The sequence below is a fragment of the Anabrus simplex genome, chromosome 12 (assembly GCF_040414725.1).
Source record: "Anabrus simplex isolate iqAnaSimp1 chromosome 12, ASM4041472v1, whole genome shotgun sequence".
NCBI classification, from domain to species: domain Eukaryota; kingdom Metazoa; phylum Arthropoda; class Insecta; order Orthoptera; family Tettigoniidae; genus Anabrus; species Anabrus simplex.
Window position 1 is genome coordinate 4689909 of NC_090276.1, and position 25373 is coordinate 4715281.

Genomic DNA, 25373 nt, shown 5'->3' on the forward strand with positions numbered 1-25373 from the left:
AGGATCTACCTACAACAATTTGGCAGCTGATCCAGTCCACAACATTTCATGACATGTCACAAGATCTACGTCCAACAATATGGTAGCTGATTCAGCACACAACATTCCCATGTCATGTCACAGGATCTACCTACAACAATTTGGCAGCTGATCCAGTCCACAACATTTCATGACATGTCATAAGATCTACGTCCAAGAATATGGCAGCTAATTCAGCACACAACATTCCCATGTCATGTCACAGGATCTACGTCCAACAATTTGGCAATGTTCGCAATATACGTATTTTGAAAGTTCGCAATATACGTATTTTGAAAAACATTCTGATGTTGCTTTCGGTGACGTTACCGTGTGTAAAGGACGGAACGCCAGTCATAGACAGTGGAAACTCGTTTAAAACACGGTGCCATTTTTACCTACTGTATATGGAAGAGAGTCCTAGCTCACGGTGATAAGTGAGAAAGCAGATTGCGAAGTCTTAGTACAGACAAATGACGAACACTGGTTACCACAGTGTTTGTTTTCTGTCCTTGCTAATGCCAGTATGAACCCCCCCCCCCCCCTCAGCCCAAAAACTTATCTATGTTAAGAAGTTTTTCCCCCTTTTCCCAAAAGCAACATTTGTATGACAAAATATATTTTTAATGTTTCCTCCTATTTCGTGACAGACACTCCATAGTATACAGGGTTTCCAAGCGGATGACGGTTGTGTAGTATCTCAGCTTGAGATTGTGTGACAGGCATCGCTTGTTGCGGCTGTTTTGAGTGAAGCGATAGGCCAGTTCCAGCTTCTTTTCTCTCGCGGGAGGTGGTCTTTCCCTGACAAGGTGGGTTTAATCCAGCCCTCGAAGTACTTGCATTTCTCTACACGCCTGATTTTAATCCTTTCTTAGTGAAATTCCTTTTATGTTGGTGAAGGTTAGGGCCTGGAAGTTTCCTTTATATCGATGTATTTTATGTCTGCATTTCTGTTTAAAATGCGAGCTTCCCATCCATAGAGACATTCTGGGTTAATCCTACAGCGCTCGCACAAGGACTCACAGTCCGCACGCTGCTATTTTTCTCTTCCCTCCTCTTTTATTTGCCCTTAGGAGACCTGTGATTTCAATACTTTCTGGTCAACAGTTCTCATGCGTCATTCTCCCATTTCGCTTCATTCTGTGTGGTAGAGTTGAAATAAATAGCTGATGTGAAGTGAGAGACCCATGCGTTTATCGCCGCATACCATTGCTATTTGTTGCTGTTTACGTAATTATTGTTAAGTAGCCTATTTTCGCAGGTAGAAGGACTTCAATTGAAGGTTTTATGTCACTATTTGAAGTCCTTGATCATATGGATAGTGCCTTTTTGCCAGTTAAAGCAAATAATCCTGCCAATCCCATGCCGCGCAGGGAGTTGCTTCGCCGCTTGCCCCATGAACTTGCGAAACATGTGCAAAACTGAGCTACCTTAAATAATGTGCCTAGTAATATTCCGTTAAGAATTTGTGAAATTTTCAAAAACTGAACGTAGAGCACGCCCTCTAGCCTCCGCAGGGGTCGCTGTGCTTACTGTGAAAGGAGAAAGAACAGGCGTACCGGGTACGATAAATACTTGTGTCACGAAAACGCAACTATTGTGTGCTCCGAATACTTGGAGAATGTAGAAAGTGACTCAGATGTGCTGAGAGATGTTAATTATTTATCATTTTTAATGTATTACGTGTTTCCTGCGTCCTGAAAATGATTATTCCTTTAACATTGTTCTGTAACATTTCGACAGTTTTGATTGTTGTATATACTTTTAGAATGATCAAAAACCAAGCTCCATGGAGCAACAGCCCCGAAGGACCATGGCCTACCAAGCGACCGCGGCCCAGATTACGAGGTGTCGTGTGGTCAGAACGACGGATCCTCTCGGCCGTTATTCTTGGCTTTCTAGACCGGGGCCGCTATCTCACCGTCAGATAGCTCCTCAATTCTAATCACGTAGGCTGAGTGGAACTCGAACCAGCCCTCAGATGCAGGTAAAAATCCATGACCTGGCCGGGAATCGAACCCGGGGCCTCAAGGTAAGAGGCAGGCACGCTACCCCTACACCACGGGGCCGCTTTTTAGAATGATTAAACATATTTTAAATTACTTATTGTACCTCAAAATGCATTTTTTGTGTTAGTATTATGTTAACAACACCCAAATCTACTTATATGTAGTACCGGGCGAGTTGGCCGTGCGGTTAGGGGAGCGCAGCTGTGAGCTTGCATTCGGGAGATAGTGGGTTCGAGCCCCACTGTCAGCAGCCCTGAAGACGGTTTGCGAGGTTTCCCATTTTCACACCAGGCGTACTTATATGTACGTGCAGAGCCACAGTCCGCCGCGACTACTCACGGCACAAAAGGAAGCAGGGTTAATGACTGCACTGTGTGTTTAGACATGTGTTGTAAATACACTGACAGACAGAGCAAATGCAACACCAAGAAGGAGTGGTCAGAACTTTATGCCAATTGCAGGGTAGACTGACGTCACTGAGGTATGCTCATGATGTGAAATGCGCCGCTGTGCTGCGCACGTAGCGAACGATAAATGGGACACGGCGTTGGCGAATGGCCCACTTCGTACCGTGATTTCTCAGCCGACAGTCATTGTAGAACGTGTTGTCGTGTGCCACAGGACACGTGTATAGCTAAGAATGCCAGGCCGCCGTCGACGGAGGCATTTCCAGCAGACAGACGACTTTACGAGGGGTATGGTGATCGGGCTGAGAAGGGCAGGTTGGTCGCTTCGTCAAATCGCAGCCGATACCAATAGGGATGTGTCCACGGTGCAGCGCCTGTGGCGAAGATGGTTGGCGCAGGGACATGTGGCACGTGCGAGGGGTCCAGGCGCAGCCCGAGTGACGTCAGCACGCGAGGATCGGCGCATCCGCCGCCAAGCGGTGGCAGCCCCGCACGCCACGTCAACCGCCATTCTTCAGCATGTGCAAGACACCCTGGCTGTTCCAATATCGACCAGAACAATTTCCCGTCGATTGGTTGAAGGAGGCCTGCACTCCCGGCGTCCGCTCGGAAGACTACCATTGACTCCACAGCATAGACGTGCACGCCTGGCATGGTGCCGGGCTAGAGCGACTTGGATGAGGGAATGGCGGAACGTCGTGTTCTCCGATGAGTCACGCTTCTGTTCTGTCAGTGATAGTCACCGCAGACGAGTGTGGCGTCGGCGTGGATAAAGGTCAAATCCGGCAGTAACTGTGGAGCGCCCTACCGCTAGACAACGCGGCATCATGGTTTGGGGCGCTATTGCGTATGATTCCACGTCACCTCTAGTGCGTATTCAAGGCACGTTAAATGCCCACCGCTACGTGCAGCATGTGCTGCGGCCGGTGGCACTCCCGTACCTTCAGGGGCTGCCCAATGCTCTGTTTCAGCAGGATAATGCCCGCCCACACACTGCTCGCATCTCCCAACAGGCTCTACGAGGTGTACAGATGCTTCCGTGGCAAGCGTACTCTCCGGATCTCTCACCAATCGAACACGTGTGGGATCTCATTGGACGCCGTTTGCAAACTCTGCCCCAGCCTCGTACGGACGACCAACTGTGGCAAATGGTTGACAGAGAATGGAGAACCATCCCTCAGGACACCATCCGCACTCTTATTGACTCTGTACCTCGACGTGTTTCTGCGTGCATCGCCGCTCGCGGTGGTCCTACATGCTACTGAGTCGATGCCGTGCGCATTGTGTAACCTGCATATCGGTTTGAAATAAACATCAATTATTCGTCCGTGCCGTCTCTGTTTTTTCCCCAACTTTCATCCCTTTCGAACCACTCCTTCTTGGTGTTGCATTTTCTCTGTCAGTCAGTGTATTATTTTATTGGTATGTTTGTTGTTTGTTGGAGCGTGCAGTCGTTCCGAGATGTCACCACTAGCCTGTACCAGCTGGTAATAACGACATACTGCTCTAGAAGTTCATTTATTATAGCTCGTAACTCCAAAGGCCCCTGAATCCCAAACACGCGTGCTATGCCAAGCCATTCCGTGATCTAACGCTATGACAATACATCAGAGCTATCGATCCCCGAACAAACTGTGAGCGCTCAAACGGGCCGTGCACGAAGCCATGTGGAAACTCCGGCAGGGCCTTTTAACAACTCCGTTAAACTTTATTCTGTCATGCTGTTATCTTAAGATATTATTCCAGACTTTGTTTCGTATTCATCTTGGAATATTTTGATTTAATTTCCGTATTGTGCGAGTAGAATATTCTGTTATCCAAATTATTTAATTAGCAAAACCTCCTCCACATCTTTGGAGAACAAAATGATAATGGAAGTTTTTTAATTGCTGCAAGATTACTGAGGCGGACGTAATGTTTCTTTTACCCAGAACTGGAGGGTAGTTGTGGTAGTCATGTTGGGCGTCGAAGGCCCATTATGGCACGCCTAAATGTCACCACAGTGCATACATTTCAGGGTAGATGACATAACAACAACACGTTTAGACAGCAGGTTGACATGGGCATGTCCGCATGTAAGTTCTGCTCTTTTCCAAATATTTTCCCTCAATAAAATTTAATTTTAAGTAAACAGGATATAGAAGAAAAGCTATTATTTGGTACATTTAAACATGTGCTTCATTTAATTAATAATATAATTAATTTTGTTTTGCTAGTTGCTTTACGTCGCACCGATACAGATAGGTCTTGTGGCGACGATGGGACAGGAAAGGGCTAGGAGTGGGAAGGAAGCGGCCGTGGCCTTAATTAAGGTACAGCCCCAGCATTTGCCTGGTGTGAAAATGGGAAACCACGGAAAACCATTTTCAGGGCTGCCGACAGTGGGGTTCGAACCTCCTATCTCCCGAATACTGGATACTGGCCGCACTTAAGCGACTGCAGCTATCGAGCTCGGCAAATTATTATTATTATTATTATTATTATTATTATTATTATTATTATTATTATTATTATTATTATTAACGTGGTTCAAATCCCGGGTAAAATTAAGCAATTTCCTCAACTATTCCAAACGTTGAAGGGCTAAAGGGCTCGCAAAAGTTTGATAGCTCTAACAAACTAAAAAATCGAAAATCACTACCGGCCTAAATGTAGTTCCAGAAAAACAGACTAAAATCGTTTGTTTCTTTCTTTACTCAATTTCTTTTTCAATCACATCCTAGCCAAATCCACTTCTTTAGATTATTTCTGTTATGTGGTCCTTGGTTCGATGCCCTCAGGCGCGTTTTGATTTTTGAAAAATGTCCACTCCGAATGTAGTTATAAGGGCTTAAGTTGAACTCTGCAATGACTCACATTAGCGCTCGTAATGGCAGAAAAAGTCAAACTGTTAACCTAATCGACCGGATAATGATGATTAAGAAAAAGGATTGTATTTTTTTAGAAACAAATAAAGAATACGTCCGCCTCTGTGGTGTAGTGGTTAGTGTGATTATCTGCCACCCCCGGAGGCCCGAGTTCCATTCCTGCTCTGCCACGAAATTTGAAAAAATAGTACGAGGGCTGGAACGGGGTCCACTCAGCCTAGGGAGGTCAACTAAGTAGGAGTGGGTTAGATTCCCACCTCAGCCATCCTGGAAGTAGATTTACGTGCTTTCCCACTTCTCCTCTAGGCAAATGACGAGATGGTACCCTTAACTATAGGAGCTGCTTGGCCGAGGCAATAAAGGCGTGCTCGGTTCGCCCGGAAAGACGTGGGTTCCTCATCAGGAAGTCGAAAAATTTAAGAAATAAGATTTCCACTTCCGGATGTGCACATGGGCCTGAGGTTCACTCAGCCTACACCAAAAATGAGTACAGGGTTAATTGCTGGGGGCAAAAGCTGCCTGGCGTAGATCTAACCACTCTACCCTATCAAGTGCCGAGGTTACGGATAGAGGAAGCCTTTACCTTCCACCCCTCCAAGGGCCTTCATGTCCTTTACTGAGATGGCTTTGACTTTGTCCCTTAAACTATGATGATTCGACGAATCAAGTTCCATTTCCAAACTTTGCAGACCGTTAGAAAACAATGCTGAAGTGGAAGAAGAACAGACTTATCGATCGATTATACTACGGCTTCAATTCAGTTTCCAGTTCCATTCGGCTGGTAGAACTGCCGGAAGTGACGAGGCTCACTCCCGGCCGCGCACCCCCGTAAGAACGTGGCAGGCTGTACTAGGTACAGCCACAGCCAGAGGCCGCATATTCAGGCATTCATACATAGGTTACGATGCCAACTTACTCAAGTATATACTAGCCCGCACAACAGTTTCACTATGAGGTTTGCATAAACATTAGAGGCCCAGCCACTTAGCAACCCTCACAGCTATGTTACTCTGGCCTTGTGGGCCGACTCCATGGATAAGTTCGTTTCCTGCGCTAGACGATTAAGTGATTTTTTAGGACTTGCTTCTAAGCGTGCCCGAATATCCCCAAGTTTATCTTCAGTTAAAACGTGTCTTTTCCGTTTCCTCCGTAAATCACAAACTGAAGTTGTTGTATGTCACTTTTTATCAACTTTAAAACGTTAGATTTTGTAGGAATGCCAGAGTCGGAATATTTACGAACAAATCTCCGAACTCATCTTTTACAGATATTTTTTTTCTTCAAGTAACATCCCACCGCATAAATTCACTGCTGAACCGAATATTGAATTTTCCAACGGATTACTCAACACACAAGCAATATACATCGGTGGTATGAATAAACTGACAATGTTCTTCGAAGCCTCAACCCAAAATTAACAATAAAGTAGGGATCAAACTACTTTCAAAAAGCAAATAAAAAGAAAACATTCTCATTCTTCTAAAAGTGCAATACAATGTTATAGAACTGAAACGTTTAATAGCCATTAACAACGCCACATCTCCAATTCGATTAGACAAAGCCGTCAACAACCCAGCATTATAAGACTTCATATTCTGATAATAAATCACTAAAAAATACAAAGCAATCCTAGTCCATCTCATCCCAATAAAATACTAATGCAAATTTGGTCTAATAATCCAAAACATTAGAGGGAAGACAAATATTTGTTGTAAGAGAGGGCTTTTCACTTAGTATAGGGATAATTTAATTGAAAAAATAATTTATAATTCTAAGATTTATAGGAGGTATTATAGAGATTAGCATGTACTTCAATATTCTTAATAATAATGACTACGACTGAATTACTTGTACTTTTTTAGAAAGCAGATATGCGCGTGTATTTCAGCGCCTTACCAAGTGTATTTATCCGCAGTAATGGTCAACAAAGAAGAGTCAAGTCTGTAATGTAGCTCTGTTGTATTCTGACCGATCGTCGACGATAATAATGGCGTGTGACCTCCAGAGAGGCCCGGTGCAAGTCTTTCGATTTGACTCCCGTAGGCGACCTGCGCGTCTGTGAGGATGGGGCCCAACCTAGGATGAAGACAACATACACACAGTCCCTGAGCGATCGAAATTAACCAATTAAGGTTGAAATCCTTGATCCTGCCGGGATCCCCTGGACCTAAGGCCAGCACGCGAAACATATAGCCATGGAGCTGGACATCGCCGATGATAAATTAACCAGAGCGGCAAGGATGAACAGTGAATGTTTAGACACACAGTTAAATGTGTGCGATGGCTGATAACCTACCGTGTTCTAATAGAGAAGTAAAATCTTCCTGAACTTGGAAGAAAGAATGAAAGAAAGCAGAAACAGTAAAAGAAATGCAAGTGAATCTATTGTTAGAAGGGTGTGAAGTAAGACAATCTCAGATTTGAAAAACATATTAAATAATTACTGATAAGAAACAAACTGGTAATAAAAAGTTGTCTTAAAGCAGTGGGAGCAGTTTCACAAATTCTTTTTATTTTATTTTATTTTTTACAATTTGCTTTACGTCGCACCGACACAGATAGGTCTTATGGCGACGATGTGATAGGAAAGGGCTAGGAGTAGGAAAGAAGCGCCCGTGGCCTTAATTAAGGTACAGCCCCAGCATTTGCCTGGTGTAAAAATGGGAAACCACGGAAAACCGTCTTCAGGGCTGCCGACAGTGGGGATCGAACCCACTATCTCCCGGATGCAAGCTCACAACTGCGCGCCCCTAACCACACGGCCAACTCGCCCGGTTTTCACAAATTCACGCAGGAGGAAACAAATTCTTAAATACGTAGATTATGGGGTAGGTATATTTGAATCTTCTTCTTCTTTTTCTTTACAGTGAGGCCTTCCAGGGACCACATAACAATTTCAATTCAACCTTCGTTGTTATTTCCTGTTCCGTTCTTTCCAATATTCCTTCATCATTGCACTATGCTTCATTCTTCTCTCCTCAGACTACTTTGGACTGGGTTTCCTTTCCATTCTTCTTTGGAATCCTTTCATTCTTAAAACTTCCTTTTTTAAATCTCTCTTTGTACATCTTCATCTCCTCTTATTTTATTTCTCTCTAAATGTTTCTTGACCTCTTTTATCTTGCTCATATTTGACTTCTTCTCCCAAAGGTACGTACTTTATCTGTTTTGTCAATTTGTTATCATCCATTATTTGGGTATGTCCAAAACACAGCAATCTAATATTTCTAATTGTTTCTCTTATATTTTCTATGGTCTTGTATATCTACTTATCTATATATTAAAAAAGTTTACTAAAAGCAGCTTTAGCAAATTCGTACGTCCGTTCTACTGGACCGATTTGCTACATCTTTGTTTTACTCTCTCCGGAATTACCTGCCAGTGAATCATGAGACATTGATAGGTCTCTAAGTTCAGCCAACTTTGAGTAATCATAAAATCAAATCATTTAATTGTCACCCCAGTAACTGCAGACGAAGGCTTACGCTAACCCGCAATACATTCTGTACTTTGCAGGTTGCTAAGCGACCAACACTTGCATTAATATTCTGATATAATATGTGATTTTCATCCTTAGTAAGGCCATGTTTGATTACTACCTGTCAAGTCAGAGACTATACACTTCCTATGATCACGGAAGAATGCTATTCCCTGCTAGATACTCTTTGATTTTCTAACCCTTTCCAGATTCCAAATATATTCAACAGATGGCAGTGCGTTCCTAATAACTTACATGCTGCTAAGAGAACAAAGTCTACGTACAAACAGACCCGATCATATCATACGCCCCAGACATTATCTGAAAACCCCTATCGAAGGATAACGTAGTTCTCTGCCTGGCAAAATCGCTCCTTCGAGACTAACCTATGAGGTCACAAGACAACCGTTCTATATACAGGATGAAGCGTAATTCGCGCACTCGGGCGTCGCAGCGCGACTCCTCACATGCCAGCAATAAAAAAATGTCTCTTACAAAATTTCGTCTTGCGAGTATATCCGGTAGAAAACGGACGTTAAAGAGTAGCAATCTGGCAACACTGTAACCATATGTAGGGTAACTACCGCTGTCAGCACGTTCACGTCGTGCTGTACAGTTGGTGCAGTGGGTAGAGTTTTTGGTTGGCATGCAGGAGGTCGATGGTTCGATCCTGGGTTGAGGCGCATCTTTTATTTGCTAATTTCCATCTGACATTACCTACTGTGATACAGTAAGACACCGTTTCTAAGGTCACATGTATCCTACATTTACAACATAATAATAATAATAATAATAATAATAATACATTGAGATACGTACTAAACAGCATGCGGTTACCAGACGCAACACGCAATGTTGAAAGGCAGAATTATTGGGAGCATGGTGATAACACATACAAATTGTAACCGAGTTTGGACATTATTCGCAGAGCACGTTGCTAGGCCTACTGGTAACGTAAGGCCCTACCGAAATGTAATGGACCTGAACGAGGCAAGAATAATAGTTGGTACTAATCTATGGGACCATTGGAGGAGGGTACAAAGAAAACAGGTTTCACATCTAGTAGATGAAGTGGTGCGAATAAATTCGCGCCCACGACGTGGAAAGGGCGCCTTTCAAAGCTGACCAATGAAAACGATTGTTCGTCCATTTCTAGGATCGTAGTATGTAAGTGCAAATGGTTTCTAGAGGACCCACTGCAATCGCTGTTGACGATTAAGATGCCAGATACCATACCACCTGGACTACATTTACGAAATAAAAAACATACGCCTCAACCCAGGATCGACCACTCGACCTCCTGCATGCTAACCCAAAACTCTATCCATTGCACCAACTGTACAATACAAGTTATGCCTGCTGACAGAGGTAGTTACCCTACATGTGGTTACAGTGTTGCCAGATTGCTAATCTTCAACGTCGTTTTTCTGCCGGATATACTCGCAAGATGAAATTTTGTAAGAGACATTTTTTTATTGCTGGCATGTGAGGAGTCGCGCTGCGACGCCCGAGTGCGCGAATTACGCTTCACCCTGTATATAAACTGCCCTCTACGACACAATACCAAGCTTTACATCAAGAACTGCAGGATAAATGGATAGATTTTTACGAAAGAGACAGAATGATGACGTCAGAATGGATGAATTCTGACTACAGTCTGCGGCATACCATAACGCGCTTCTTATTAAATGTTCATAAAACCATTGGACAGGGCACGCAAAACAATGACTACGACAACCACATCAAGACGAATTATCTGACCTATTTATAACTAAAGCCCGGATTTTAATGCAGTAACAGGTTACATTGCAAACTAATTAGGTTAGTAGGAAGTGTCGGCCACCCGCTCTTCCATAATGTAGCAAGAGTAACATAAATTATAGGGGTTCTGATGGGCCGTACCCCTAATGTTCATGCAAACCGCATAGCATAGTCATTGTGAAGGTAGACTATACTTGCCACTCGCTTCAGTTAGTTTGCATTCTAACCTATTAATCCATAAAAATCCGGGCTATATTTATAACGAACGCTACGGAGCGGCACGAGTGCTCTAGTTACTTCTTATTTTCCATTGTTCTGTTGTTTTCAATGGAACTAAGATTTTTATCACGATTCTTCTTCCTAGTACTTTCAGTTTATCTAAACTATAGTTCAAAACTAGACATTCACTTACGTTAAGACATTATGGTGTCACCACTGCATTTTAGTGCGTTATTTTAAGATGTTTAGAAGCCTCCGTGGCTCAGACGGCAGCGCGTCGGCTTCTCACCACTGGATACCGTGGTTCAAATCTCGGTCACTCCATGTGAGATTTGTGCTGGACAAAGCGGGGGCGGGACAGGTTTTTCTCCGGGTACTCCGGTTTTCCCTGTCATCTTTCATTCCAGCAACACTCTCCATTCTCATTTCATAGCATCTATCAGCCATTATTAAATCACTTTGGGAGTGGCGACCCCATCGTACTAATAGCCTATATCTGCTTCATTCATTCCATCCCTGACCCGGTCAATGACTGGAAAACAGGTTGTAGGTTTTTTTAAGATGTTTAGACAAGGATTTCTTGTTGTAAAATTAATTAATCAATTAATCCGTCGCATAGACGTTTCGGTACGATTCTCAGAGGCAATAAACTGCTAGGATGTGTTGTATGGTCGGGAGAGCGGAAGTCGGCGGGCGTCTGAGTGATACAGAAGTCTCCTCGTAAAATACGTCAAAACATGTCAGGGAGTGACAGGGCTTGTTCCAGCCCTGGAGAAGTACCGTGGCTATGATCAACACCAACAGTCCAATAAAACAACCAGCTACATTTTATAACCCGTAATGCTACTGTCTAGGACGTCAGGTGACCCTTGATGGGTGTAATAGTGTAAGCTCCCACTGCTGTCACAAGATATCAGCAGAGCAGGACGGTACGTCTTCAAGACTTCCAAGGATGTTCTTAATTAAATGTTCTTTGCGCCACTGTATCCTGGCTAATTTCAGCTGCCACTCTCTTTGTTTCCTTAGTAACGTACAGTATCAGGTGATATTAAAGAACACGAATCTCAACGAAGAGGCGCGTCTGTTCTTTGTCTATACTGAGTGTTCCAGAGTCTTGTCTAATGAATAAAGCTTCATCGTGGAATTATCTACCAAGCCAAGACAAAAAAAGGTTTTTAGTATTTGTTATCAATATTTGTTATCAACATGAGAACGCACAGAAAACTTCCAGTGATCCTGCGTAGATTTCTCTGTGTTTCTGGTGAGTATTGTTTTAAAGACAATAAATCAATACAATATACGCCGCTGTACAAAACTTAAGGACGGAAATAACTTTCGCATGTTGTGTCAATGACAAGTAAAACAGCTCGATGAAACTTGAACCATGCATAGGAAAAACTGCTACAGAAGGTAGTTCGGGGTCTCTGGGGAGGATGTTTGAAGGATAATTAGCCTCATGAAAAGCCATGTCTCTATGAAAGATCAAGTTCAGTTGGAAATACCATCATTTCTAGCTATAGCCCACCAACGTTGTTTCCATTGCAGCAGACTTTTTCGCAGAGTTAGCATGTCTATCTTATCCCACTCCTCCTGACAGACTTTCCAGAGGCCTTTGATAGTCCGTGGACATACATTTTCTAAAGCTCTTTCTATAAGTCCAAATGCATAGAAGTCCATGTATGAGCCATCGGTTGCCTTCATCGGAATGTGAGTAACAGGAATAATTGCAAGGATTCCAGTTTCCATCTCCATTCTCTCTAACAGAGAAGTCAAACGAGAGGTGTGGCTGATCTTGATGTACCCACACCTGATTTATCTCCCTCTCATACAATGCAGGGATATTTGTGTTTAAACCTCTTGCTGGTAGTATGTACACTTCACCTTCACATTACTAGCGACAGAGCGAATGCTTAACTTGTCATTGTGATTGTAGCAGTATCCAGGAATGATCATGAGACCTCGAAGAAAAGTTTCCTGGCAATCTTTATACAATGCCTGATAATTAGTTTTGTCTCTAGGATGATAGTAAGTCGAGCGGGATTTGTTACTGTCACTAATGTACACATATGTTTCGCCTAATGTCACCACATTTTTCCACCCATCTCCTGCCAGGTAGACCTTGTACAGGTTTCTTGTGTTAGTGCGACGTTCCAAAATGTGACGAGGAAAAAAGCTTGTAAACTCTGTGCTTATGCCGCTTTTCTAATTTCAGGTTCTTGTTAATTATGGTGTTCATTGTTGAAACAGACATCCCATTTTACGAGCGACAGTCCTTTGGGCGGCAGGCTTATCACCTGAGACAAGGGCCTTCACCTTCCTCACCACTTCTGGTGTACCACTGGTAGTTGGTCCTGGATTTACCTGCTTTTTCCTCTCTGGAATTAATCCCAGTCGGCCTTTTCCTTTTTTATTCAATACAGCACTGACCTATTCTTTGATATTAAGAAATCACGCTTCTTGCATATTCCTTGGATTGCAGAATAGGTATATTTAGCACCGGAAAGTCCTGTCATGTTGCCCTACTCCCAGTAAGGGTTCATCCGCTTCGGCATCGTTGTAGCTAACGTCACGAAACTCTACACACACATTCTCAGTACTCCCAGTTTTGCCACCAGCGGCCTTCAAACTCGTCACCAGAGATCCCGAACGAATATGCGATGAGGCGAACAGAAATGACACTTTTATACTGAGACAATAAATTACACGTAACTCACTGCGACTCACAATGGTCCCCTGGACATCACAAAAGAAGGAGCATGGTTCTTAAAAGACTGTGCAACGTGTTCCCATGGCACAGGACTGGTAAGGTGTTCTCGTAGTAAGGCGTTCCTTTCCTCCACCAGCGCAGTTGACAACTGCTGGATGGACGTTGGTGCTCCGTGCCTCACACGTGGTCGGGGGAACAAGCAGGCTAGTCCATTCGCCAAATATCCTCTCGTTCCAAGAACTCCTTCATCTGCACTGTTCGAAACGGTCATGCATTGTATCCATAAAAATAAAGTCAGGGCCGAATGCACCCATGAAATGACGCAAATGGAGAAAGAAGTGCATCGTCACAATAACGTTGATCGGTGAGTGTACCCCATTGAAATGTTTGTAGGTCGGTGCGCCCATGTAAAACTATGCCTCCCCACACCATAACACTAGGACCACCAAAATGATCACATTCCACAATGTTCCTGGGTACATAAGTGTTCCCACCTTTCGCCAGAGGAGGGTGCATCTAGAATCACTACTCAGACTTAATCAGATCCCATCTGTAAAGAGCACGCAACCCCAGACCGCCGATGTGCCGGTGTCAAGGGAACACAACGTAACAGATCACCCCCATGCAGTCGCCGTGCTACTGTGGAGCGTGAGATTGGGTGCCTTGCAGTCCTGTTAAATGCTGTTTGACGTAAGTCTCTTCTTGTCGGTTACACAATGTAGCAGTCATCTGCTGCTGTAGTTGACCGTGGTCGACACCTCTTCTCCTTCGGGCAGCAGAGCCTGTGGTTCTAAATGCTCTCCATGCATCTGAAACAATGCTGTGAGCAATACGAAACTCCTGAGCAACACTCGTCACAGTTCGTCCTTCTTCCATTTTCCTGATGATTCTTCCCCGTGTGAAGTCACCAAAATGTTGTCTCCGGGCCATGTTGTAATGAATAACACCACGACAGTGCACCGTAACAGCTCGCTGATTGATTCAAACTGTCTTGTCCCGTATCGTTTCGCGCTCACCTCACGCAGGCTTTTATATCGCACTTTATGGTATGTTGCGTTAAGTTTTATACAGAACTCTACATTTTAACAGACATAGTGCATAATACTTCTCATCAATAACGTATACGCCGGGCTGAGTGGCTCAGACGGTTGAGGCGCCAGCCTTGTGACTGACCCCAACTTGCTCAGCCCGGTGGTATTTGAAGGTGGTAAAATTCGTCAGCCTCGTGTCGGTAGATTTACTCCTAAGGGATTAAATTCAGGCACCTCGGCGTTTGAGAAACCCGTAAAAGAAGTTAGTCGGACATAAAGTCAATAACGTTATTAATATTATTGTAGTTACTTTAATTATTAAAGAACTTTCCAGAACAATCACTTTACATTCACATACATATCACGTTCCTTTTAGCTTCTATTTTTCAGTACGATATACGTCAGCAATGGCATGAATTTCATAGTTAATGATGACAGCGTAAACTTTTGATCACTGCAGATACACAAGATGTCGTCTTAAAGAGTCATATGATACTATTATTATCAGGGGCCTCTGACAACGTCATAATGAAGACTGGCATATAAACGACTATTGGACCAAGCAGGCTTAGTTCGTAAACACGACGGCCTTACGTTAAGATCAGTTTGTAGATGTACTTCCCTTGACCTCCACTACAGACAGTGACGTCGGTCGTAGAACTGTTGATATGTTTATATGACACAGCTGCTAATGTAAGAGAGTCTTTTAATAATCTCTTGTATTGAAACAACAAGGAACACGCTTGCAAGTCATGATGTAATTGCTTCACGGTGTAACAACCTGTTCGGCTACAAATGATTGATGTGTCCCACTTCTGTTTCAAACCGGAGCACTAATGAATTTAAGGTGATAGGCCTTTTGCCAAGATGAGTAGTGCAGGCGGTAGAACGGTGAACTTGGCAGGTTCTATCCTAATTGAAGGTGATCAAATACATCGGTAGATTTATTGTCACGTAAAACGACTTCTGTGTGACAAAATTCTAGCATTTCGGCGTCTCCAAAAATCACACAATATAGTTAGTGGGACTTAAAGCCAATGTACGAGGGCAAGTCAGTAAGTCTCTGCAATTTTGCTCTAATTGTCTTTAGGTTGGTTCTATGTAGTTGTGTGCTCACCAACCGCTAGATGGCACCGGTGTCTATGTCTGTGGTAGGTTTCAGCATTATCAGATCAGTTCAGTACAGTGTGCGCTGTTGAGGCCGCGCCACTTTCTGTTTGCACCAATGGCTAATGTGTATATGGTTTGCCGCATCATCAACAGTCACTCGTCTGTTACCATATCACGCACCTGTTACGGCTGCAGATGGACGCCTGGATCCTTCATCATCCTTCACGCTCGTAGCGACCCCTTTTGAACTGTTACGTCATAACAGCTGAAACCTTCCACAGACGTAGACAACGGTGCCATCTACCGACTGGTGAGCACACAGCGCCATAGTGCCAACCTAAAGATAATTAGAGCGAAATTGCAGATACCTATTGACTTGCCTAAGTATATAATAAAAAGTTACTAAAATCAGTTTTGTTCAGTCAATTCTACTGGACCCATTTCCCGTGTCGTCTCAAAACTCACGAATTACAGGAATAGGATTAGTAAGAACAGGTTTCTCTACCTGGGCCAGTTCTTCCTTGAACGGATAAATGTCCACCCTGTTAGTGATGGGAGAATGGAATACTTTTAATAATCGAATAACTTCCATCCGATTATTTAAATAATCGAATGAGTTTCAAATATTATTCAGACATATCGTACAGAATAATCGGATGCATTATGAGTAATTTTTTCGGTTTAAGTATGTTGGGTAGGCAATCTATTGAAATACCTAAGCGAGTAGATGAACTCTTACGAAAAATAGAAACACGCCATTTTTTTCAAATGAATCTCGAAATGTTGAAACTAAATGAGTATATTAACCATCTTGATCTTTAATATCTCTAAATATAATTCCTTTTTCAAGTAAACGCCACTTTCTGGCTTCATAATTGAACTGGGCCCCAGTACTACCAACTGATAGTTCCTTTTTTAACTAGTAGCGGGCAATATACCTACTTTAATTTTATGTTGTCCAGCTGCATGCATAAATTGTTAGCATGCTGGCCTTTGGTTCAAAGGGTCCAGGGGTTCCCGCGTTCGATTTCCGGTCGGGTCGGAGATTTAACCTTTCATTAGTTAATTTCTATAGCTCGGGTACTGGGTTTCGTGCCGTCTTCAGCAGTAGACTTCATCTTAGGAAGGGCCTCATCCTTACAGACGTGCAGGTCACCTATACGACGTCAGCTCTAAAGACCTGCACCAGACCTCCCCGGAGGCCACACGCCACTGTTACAAATTTATGTGTAAGGTAAAAAAATGCATTATATTAGCTTTAAGGCAACAGCAAAATATAATAACAATAATAATAATAATAATAATAATAATAATAATAATAATAATACACCTCGGTCTCTCTCATTCACCAGCCATTATTTTTCCCCTTTGGGTTGGGGTGGCAGAATGACATGCGCAGTATCCCCTGTCCGTCGTAAGGGAAGCGTGAGTCTCTCCTGCGGTCATCGCAAGCACCTGCTGTTTGCAGTCGTGAGTTTTGAGACGTAACCCCGATTCCCTTCATTTCTGTTTTTCTCTCTCCGGACTTACCTGCCGGTGAATCATCAGGCATTTATGGGTCCCTAATTTCAATCAACTTTAGATCAATCTAAAAGAAAGTCACTAAATGACCCCTCTAAGTAACTGCAGGCATAGGCTCGCCCTAGCCCGCAATACATTCTGTACTTCGCGGGTTGCATACACTTAAGGAGCAATATGTTTACTTAAAGATATCGGTGAAACTAAACAAGTAGTAATGACGGCGATTATAGATAAACCTTCCATTTCAAATAAACTTGGTAAGCACTTGACGTAATACTGTCTGGAGTGAGAGTAAGACACACTCAGGGGTGGAGTCAAACATAAAATATATTCGAAAACCACCCATATAAGCGTTAAATCCAAGGTTTTCGTGTTGACTAAGATGAATAGCGGCACTCCGAATGACATTGAAATCCAAGTTCAGCCGCCATCGTCATGAGGTTGAGAAGGGGTGAAAAAAGAAAATATCCGAGATATGTATGTTCCAGCATATCCCTCAACGAAACTTGGTACACATATGACTTACTATAAAATAATACTGTGGTGGTAAAACATCACTATTACTCGTACGGTTGGGTGTTGGGAGGGAGTGATATGTATGAATCATGGAAATCGACCAATATTAGTGTCGACTCCATACTTTTGGGGATCGCCGAGATGATTTCTGGTACTCTAGATGCAATTGGAGTCCAAGTTCAGCCTCCATCGGCCAGAGGTTAGGACTGAAAAAGGATAAAAAGGAAAATGTCAAAAATGATCGAAATTGGTACTGAACCCACATATTTCCGATTGATTGGTGACAGTCTCAATGACAGCTGGAATCGTGTACAACTATATAAGAGTTCTGTCTGTTGTTCAGAATTTCAAAATAATGGTGTTTTTATATATGTCATGTCCACAGTAAAAAGGAAATGCACTTTTTAATTTTCCGTATTGTCTGTCTGTCTGTCTGTCTGTCTGTCTGTCTGTCTGTCTGTCTGTCTGTCTGTCTGTCTGTCTGTCTGTCTGTCTGTCTGTCTGTCTGTCTGTCTGTCTGTCTGTCTGTCTGTCTGTCTGTCTGTCTGTCTGTCTGCATGTACGCGCATCACGAGGAAACGGCTGAACAGAATTTAATGAAAAGTGTTGTGGTATGTCGGTGAATGAGGAACACAGTAAACAATTTTATAAGACGCCCTAATATCAAGAAATGTGAAGACCTACAATATAGAAAGCTCATCAAATTGATCAACAATAACATTACATTGACCATTGCTTGTTGTGATGTGCTTTGTGCCTTCTGTTGCCACTCATTTCCGATAGATGGAATTAGTGCTGGGTACCGAGTATAGCAGCCTGTCTGAATATTGATGAGAAGTAGCTGGCCAGTTAGATAACTTTCTTCGTTAGCATGCGATTCCTCTCGTTCATAAATTTTCTGATACTATTGATACGTTAACACACTGGTCCATCATAGCATGCGAATTATTCAATCCCTACTCTGAGGCACTGATTAGAATGAGCAGTGTGCACGTTTAACGGAATAATGGCAGAGGAGTGTTCACGGCTGCCTGCGGCCTGGTCATTCCAGCTCTGGAAATTTGGACTGTTAGATCAGCACCGTATTACTGTGAGTTAAGCTGTTTTTCATTTGATCGAGTATTTTATATGATGACATTGCTTCTAATCGCTATATTCCTACTGGCATCATTTTAATAATATATCTGGACTTCAGTTGGGAAAACCACAAAGACAGCCTTCCCGAGAATTCCACAGCGAAGCACGGGTACATCAGCTAGTTATTATCATATTTCCTTTAGATTAAATTGGTTACTTTCCTCCTGCTGTATGTAAGTAGTTGCGATCGCCTGCCTACTTGCTCGCTCTTTTCTCGCTATATAATATTGAAACAATTCCTGTGCTTTCAGCAAGACTGCGGTAACTCCTAAAATATACCTTGTAAAATATAGGCCTATACCTGGTGGTCCGCGTGCGCTGTGCTTGCTACTTATAAGTGTCTCGCAATGCACTAGTGATGAATGGGGTGCCTAGTAAGTGATTTCAAAGGGGCGCTACTGCGGGCAGGTTAGGTCAGAATACGAAGAGAGAACAACCGGACGGCTTGTTCGTCAGCGCTACCCGTCTAATGCGTCAGGAAGCCTCGTTTTCCTACGTATAGTAGTAGTCTGGTATTTGCTACAGTTGCTGTCAACATATCGAAATTGGCTGGTGTGTTCACATACATAATTTTAATCTAGGGAGAATCTGGTCGAAATGCAACCGAACCTCGCAGACGGTATACTCAGGAGTTCCCAAATAGCCGCCTGCCATCTATACACGTATTTCGCCGAAGAGATCTGCAACTAAGTGCTAATGGATCGTTCAAGGTACATTCAAGCAATTTTTTTGTAAAGTGGAATGTCCGTACGTGTATAATTTAATCAATTATTTTACGTCACTTTCTGTATCTTTGGCGTATATTGTATGTTGCGGCTGTGAGTTTGTAAGACTGTGTTGAAATAGAAAGCCTACGGACAGTGATGTCATATTAGTCGTTACTGTAGGCCTTGGTCGCCAAAAATGCACGTGTGTGGTGAATGACTGCTATTTCTTTCGCATTCGAATTGTACCACGTTGTAGCACTCCCTTTTAACCGCCGATTAGGCATCCCACTCATCACTACAGCATGCGGGACCTTTCTAAGAGAAAATAAGGGGCTGGAGGGCCACCTGGTACTGTACAGAGTACATTCATATCAATGAATATTAATGAGGTGTATAAAAAGTATTTTGATTAGGGTTTCCTGATTATTTTAATTTATTTTTTTAAATTCTTGCTAATGGTTTAACGTCACTGTAACTGAAGGGCGGCGAAATCTGTCTTGAGGTCAGAGTCCTGTTGGAAATACATCCCGCAGACCAGCCTTTACGGCTACAATGTTCACGTGGGACACAGACACCAAGAACAGAACGAGTTCTAAGTGGGCGCCTCTGACTGATCATGTTATCCTTAGGTGATTTTTTTGCTAAATTCAATTTCCCAGTAAGTTCCTTCAATGTCTCCTTACTTCCGCAACCATTCCTACTACTTATTTCTAACTTTTATCTCTTTCATAATCTGTCTATTTCTCTGTTACACGATAGTGGACCTTTACCACCAGTAGCTCTCAAGCGCAGTCGTCAATAGTTCGCACACAACTACAGTTGGAAGGTGGATAAAATATGTAAAAATCACCTTCCAACACTATATTTTGTATTATGTACTACATATTTTTACCTTAATAAACAATGAAATGCATCACGTTTACACATTTTATTTTCATCATTGTGAAATTAATTTGTTCATGTCATGTTTCACTCAAAATTCGCATCAAAATTTGTACACACGGTACAAATAAAAACTAAAGGCATCTCCTTCCTGAAAACTTGAGCATTATAATTCAAGGTTATACAGGACTCACTGATGTTAAAATTGATACCTTTTATCTATAATAAATTACACAGGAAGAATCTGCTCTACTCAAGTTGACGATACTGAACGCACTGCTTATTGGAACTTTACACTTGCGAGACAAATGTGACGTGTTTTCCTCGGCAGTTTGTCCTCCTGCCCCAAGTCATCATGGAGACGTACTTCGAGTCCCACAACTCGACTGACAGTTCTCGTGGAAGACGTTTGTTCCTTATCTTTCTCGCAGTGTAACTATAAGCAAGGGAACAGGAAGGATTGTAACATTTATCGAGGTATCTCACCGATCAGTATATCAGGCAAAGTGTGCACTGGTATCTTGGAAGGGAGGGTGCGATCAGTGGTTGAGAGTAAGCTCCATGAAAACCAGTGTGGTTTCAGACCACAGAGGGGCTGTCAGGTACAGATTTTCAGTATGCGCCAGGTAACTGAAAAACGTCACTAGAGGAATAGACAGCTATGTTTATGTTTTGTCGATCTAGAGAAAGCGTATGACAGGGTACAGAGAGGAAAGATGTTCTCCGTACTGGTCAACTATGGAATTAATGGTATATTATTAAAATCCTTCAAAGGAATTTATGTTGACAATTGAGCTGCAGTAAGAATTGATGCTAGAATGACTTCTTGGTTCAAGGTACCTATAGGGGTTAGACAAGGCTGAAATCTTTCACCTTTGTTGTTCATAGTTTACATGGATCATCTGCTGGAATTTTTTTTTGTTATTGGCTTTATGTCGCACCGACACAGATAGGTCTTATAGCGACGATGGGACAGAAAAGGGCTAGGACTGCGAAGGAAGCGGCCGTGGCCTTAATTAAGGTACATCCCCACATTGTCCTGATGTGAAAATAGGAAGCCACGGAAAACCATCTTCAGGGCTGCCGACAGTGGGGTTCGAACCCACTATCTCCACAATATTGTATACTGCCGGCACTTAATCGACTGCATCTATCGAGCTCGGTGTTGGAAAGTATAAAGTGGGCGGCATCAGTAGTAAGCAGTTTGGAATACGTTGACGACTTGGTCTTAGCGGCAAACTGTGCCCAAATATCTAATATCTTATAACGAGTATGGTATGAAAATTATCCTTTCCAAGAATAAATTGATGTCAGTAGGTAAGTACTTAGAATATGTGTTCTCCCAGGATGGTAATATTGTAAGTGAGATTGAATCAAGGTTCAATCAGTTGTTACGTGAGATTTTTTCTGCTAAGTACAGTTCTTTCATTAAAGGACTGGTGAGCAATACATGCGCTGATAACCCTCAGATGAAGGACACAAGCATGGGCCCGCGCTGTGTACGGCGACTTGAAATGTATTTAGCGGCTCTCATAATCTCCGGTATCAACACCACCTTTTGTGTTATTATGGTGGACTATAATTTAAGACTATCCCGTTTCCATGTCGCCATCTCTGTCATCAACAGACACGGAAAACAAATAAACACAATGAATGCCAAAGAATGCTCAGCCTATCACTGACTTACACACTCACAGTCGTGCGGTCCGCCGGACGAGACACAACACGGCACCTCGAACACTGACTAGCACGATGACCGGCAGGAGACTGAAAATGACGAGGTTTATGAGATGCACAGATCTCCAAGGTCGATAGTGTTTCTAGAATTAGCGGTGTGAAAAGTAATAATGAAATAGGCTTTTGGGCTTATCAGTTATTTTTAAGCTACGTTTGAGAAATTTGTAATTTAATTTCACCGTGCCGTATCAACGTACTGCGTTTAATTTTTTTAAAAGAAAGAGTATCTGAACTAGTCCGAATGGACTTCCAGAAATGTTCCCGGTAGGAAGATCGCGTTGAATGGTCCTCAAGGTAACCCGATCTTACAATGTACGAAAATAAAGCAGGGCAGTCAAGAACTATAAAGAGAAATGTAAAGATTGAAGTAGAACAAGGCCTCTCAAATGCCTAAAATCTCACGCGTGGAAACTGAAGCGCAGGGGTTCTGTGCACCGTGCATCGGTCAGACTCGGCTCGGTTCGGACCAGCATTTTGTCTCGCGGTTGCTCGGCTAAGCTCGGCTCAACCCTGCTCGGATGCGGGAGCGCTGCAGAGCAAGAGAGGAAGGGAGAGACTGGCGGAGAGAGAGAGAGAGAGACAGCGCTATTGTTCAAAATCGAGGAGTGGAGTTCTACACTCTGGTCAACCTAGCGAGGTCGTCTTTTTCGTCGCGCAATGCGCGGGTGCATGCACTCTGAAGTAGAATTTATTTCAGCCGCCAAACAACATCATGTTATGCTTTACTTTGAATAACTGATTGAGTTCATACAATGACGCAGACAGTGTGACTATCGCCCAAACAAATGACTCACTATTATGAATTGCTCCTCAAAAATAGAAAACAAATGTACTATGCCTTTGATTTGCAAACAGCAATGACTATTTCTGAAACAGTTTTCAATATGTAAATGTCTTATGGCAGAGGGTCATCCGAAATGTCTGTAACGTGACAAAATGTGTGATGGAAGTGACGTCACATTAGTCGTTACTGTAAGCCTTGCTCGCCAAAGATGCTGCGGCTCAGGATTTGTATAAATAGTGTGTGTTGTAATAGAAAGTGTACCGTCAGTGACGTCACATTGCTCGCCAAAGATGCTGCGGCTCTGGATTTGTATAAATAGAGTGTGTTGTAATAGAAAGTGTACCGTCAGTGACGTCACATTAGTCGTTACTGTAGGCCTTGGTTGCCACAGATGAAAGACATATTCATGATGATTAGCTTCCCGCAAAGGGAAATGTTTTTCTCTTAAAATACGAAGCTTTTTACCCAAGGCAATGTCTGCCTCCGTTACTTAGTACTATTCACTGCCGTCTTGGAGGGCCCGGATTCGATTCCCGGTACTTCCAGAAAGTTAAGGTTGGCTGGTACGTGGTGTACGTGAAGTGAGCTACACTTCCTCGGGATGAAGACACGAATTTACTTTTTTCATTTTTTTCTTTCTTTTCTTATTTTTTTACCCAAGCTAATAGTGTAATTTTAATTCCTCGCTCGCCGACACTGAGAGAAGAGTTGTGGATAGTCCGTGCTAAAACGCCTTATAGCTACGCCGGAGAGGAGGGTAAGTTGTCGTTGCCCGGCACTGTACTCGGGGGTACTTTTTGTACCATAAAGTGTTGTGTACTTACCTCTGTAAGTCTCGCCTGGAGTGTAGGTGTCCTCATTCCCACTGATCTGAAGACGGTAGCGGTTCCCCGCCTGTGCACGAGGAGACGAGTGACCTTCTGGTTCTCTGTTACAGCGAGATGCACCTGTTCGTACCATGGCGAACAGCACCAGCGCCAGAACACTCGCCTTGTACACCATCTGGAAGGAAACAAGTAGAATCTGCACTGAATCCACAAACATTATTTTCTTAGTCTGGCTGTGTTCCTCCCCCACTTGAGAGACATGGACTAGAGGAGAGAAAGATGACAGCAGAGTACGAACTCAGAAATGTAATACCTGCGTCGAGTTGTCAACAAGACTAGGAGAGAAGAGCTTGAGGTGACATCTCTAGTGGATGATACTGATAAGAAGTCAGGTTACCTGAGGGTATATAAGCGACTGTCTGAGGCTAGACAAGACGTAACTAGAAGAAAGTGATGTGCACGGATGAAATGGAATCAGATGGTCAGTGAACTTACGTATTCCCGAGGGAAAGACCCAAGTGAAGTGAGGAAAGTGGCACGGGATAGAACACTACAGAAGATAATTGAAAGGCCCGACTCCGAGAAGCGCTGAAGAAGAAGAAGTCAGATCATGGTAATTATTATTGTCTTAAGAGAAAGTACAATTGCACAAGCATCCTCTATTAACACTATCATGATCACCATCATCATCATCTACTAAAGGCAATGCATTGTCTCTGTAGCTCATCTGAAGATCTTCTGCTTCTCTTCATGTTGCTACATGAACCACTTCACTGACGGAGTTCCTGGGTCTCTTTCCCAATACTTTACCTTCAGTGATGGTTTGGATAAGAGAGTCATGTCTCAGTACGTGTCCAAGGAACTTCGTTTTCCCCTTCTCTATCGTATTTAATAAACATTGATTTCCCTTAACTTCCTTGTTTTTTAACCATCCAATTTGTTTTTGCAATTATTCTCCAAAACCACACTTCTGAAACCTCAAATTCTGTTCTATGTCCAGATTTGGCATCCATAAAGTAGCACACTCTTGAGAATGTTTTTCTGGTCTCCAAACTGAGTGATTGTTTTGCAAAAAGGTTTTATTATTTCCAAAACCTTGTTTTGTACCACTTGAAAATCCACAGCCTATTAACAGTCATTCGACCGAGTCAATAATGGAATGAATGAAGCTCCCATCTAGCGGCGAGGATGGGAATTGTACCGGTTACCGAAGCCTGTCGCAGTCCTCGGGGGCAATGATTAATGACTGATAGATGAAATGAAATTGGTGAGTGTTGCTGGAATGAAAGATGACAGCGAAAACTGGAGTACCTGGAGAAAACCTGTCCCATCTCCCCTATGGCCAGCACAAATATCACATGGAGTGGCCGGGATTTGAACCACGGAACCCAGCGGTGAGAGGCTGGCGCGCTGTCACGGAGCCTGTGTTATTTTGTACCACTTACTAACAGTAATTAGAGGGAAAATTGGAAGAGGTATGACTTTTCGAAATGGAAGTAAAAGGCAAAAGCAAGGCATCAGCCACGAAAGATGTGAAAATGAAAGACTCCCTAGACTTCGATACCTAATACCGTCAGGGTCGGAAAAGAACAAGAGTTGACCAAGGAAGGTCGCATAAGATTAGTTTGAACTGAGGAGTCTGGCACAAGTAAGGT

General features: G+C 43.0%; 1 protein-coding gene across 2 annotated transcripts in view; it reads right to left on the bottom strand.

Annotated features, from left to right (window-relative positions):
* The window catches only part of LOC136884414 (spondin-1), a 433578-nt gene that overhangs the window by 369618 nt on the left and 38587 nt on the right, over nucleotides 1–25373 (bottom strand). For both annotated transcript variants that reach the window (XM_067156552.2, XM_067156550.2), the window contains exon 2: nucleotides 23716–23893. In XM_067156552.2, coding sequence (XP_067012653.2) covers nucleotides 23716–23893 — 178 coding nt within the window. The remainder of the gene's footprint in view (nucleotides 1–23715; nucleotides 23894–25373) is intronic.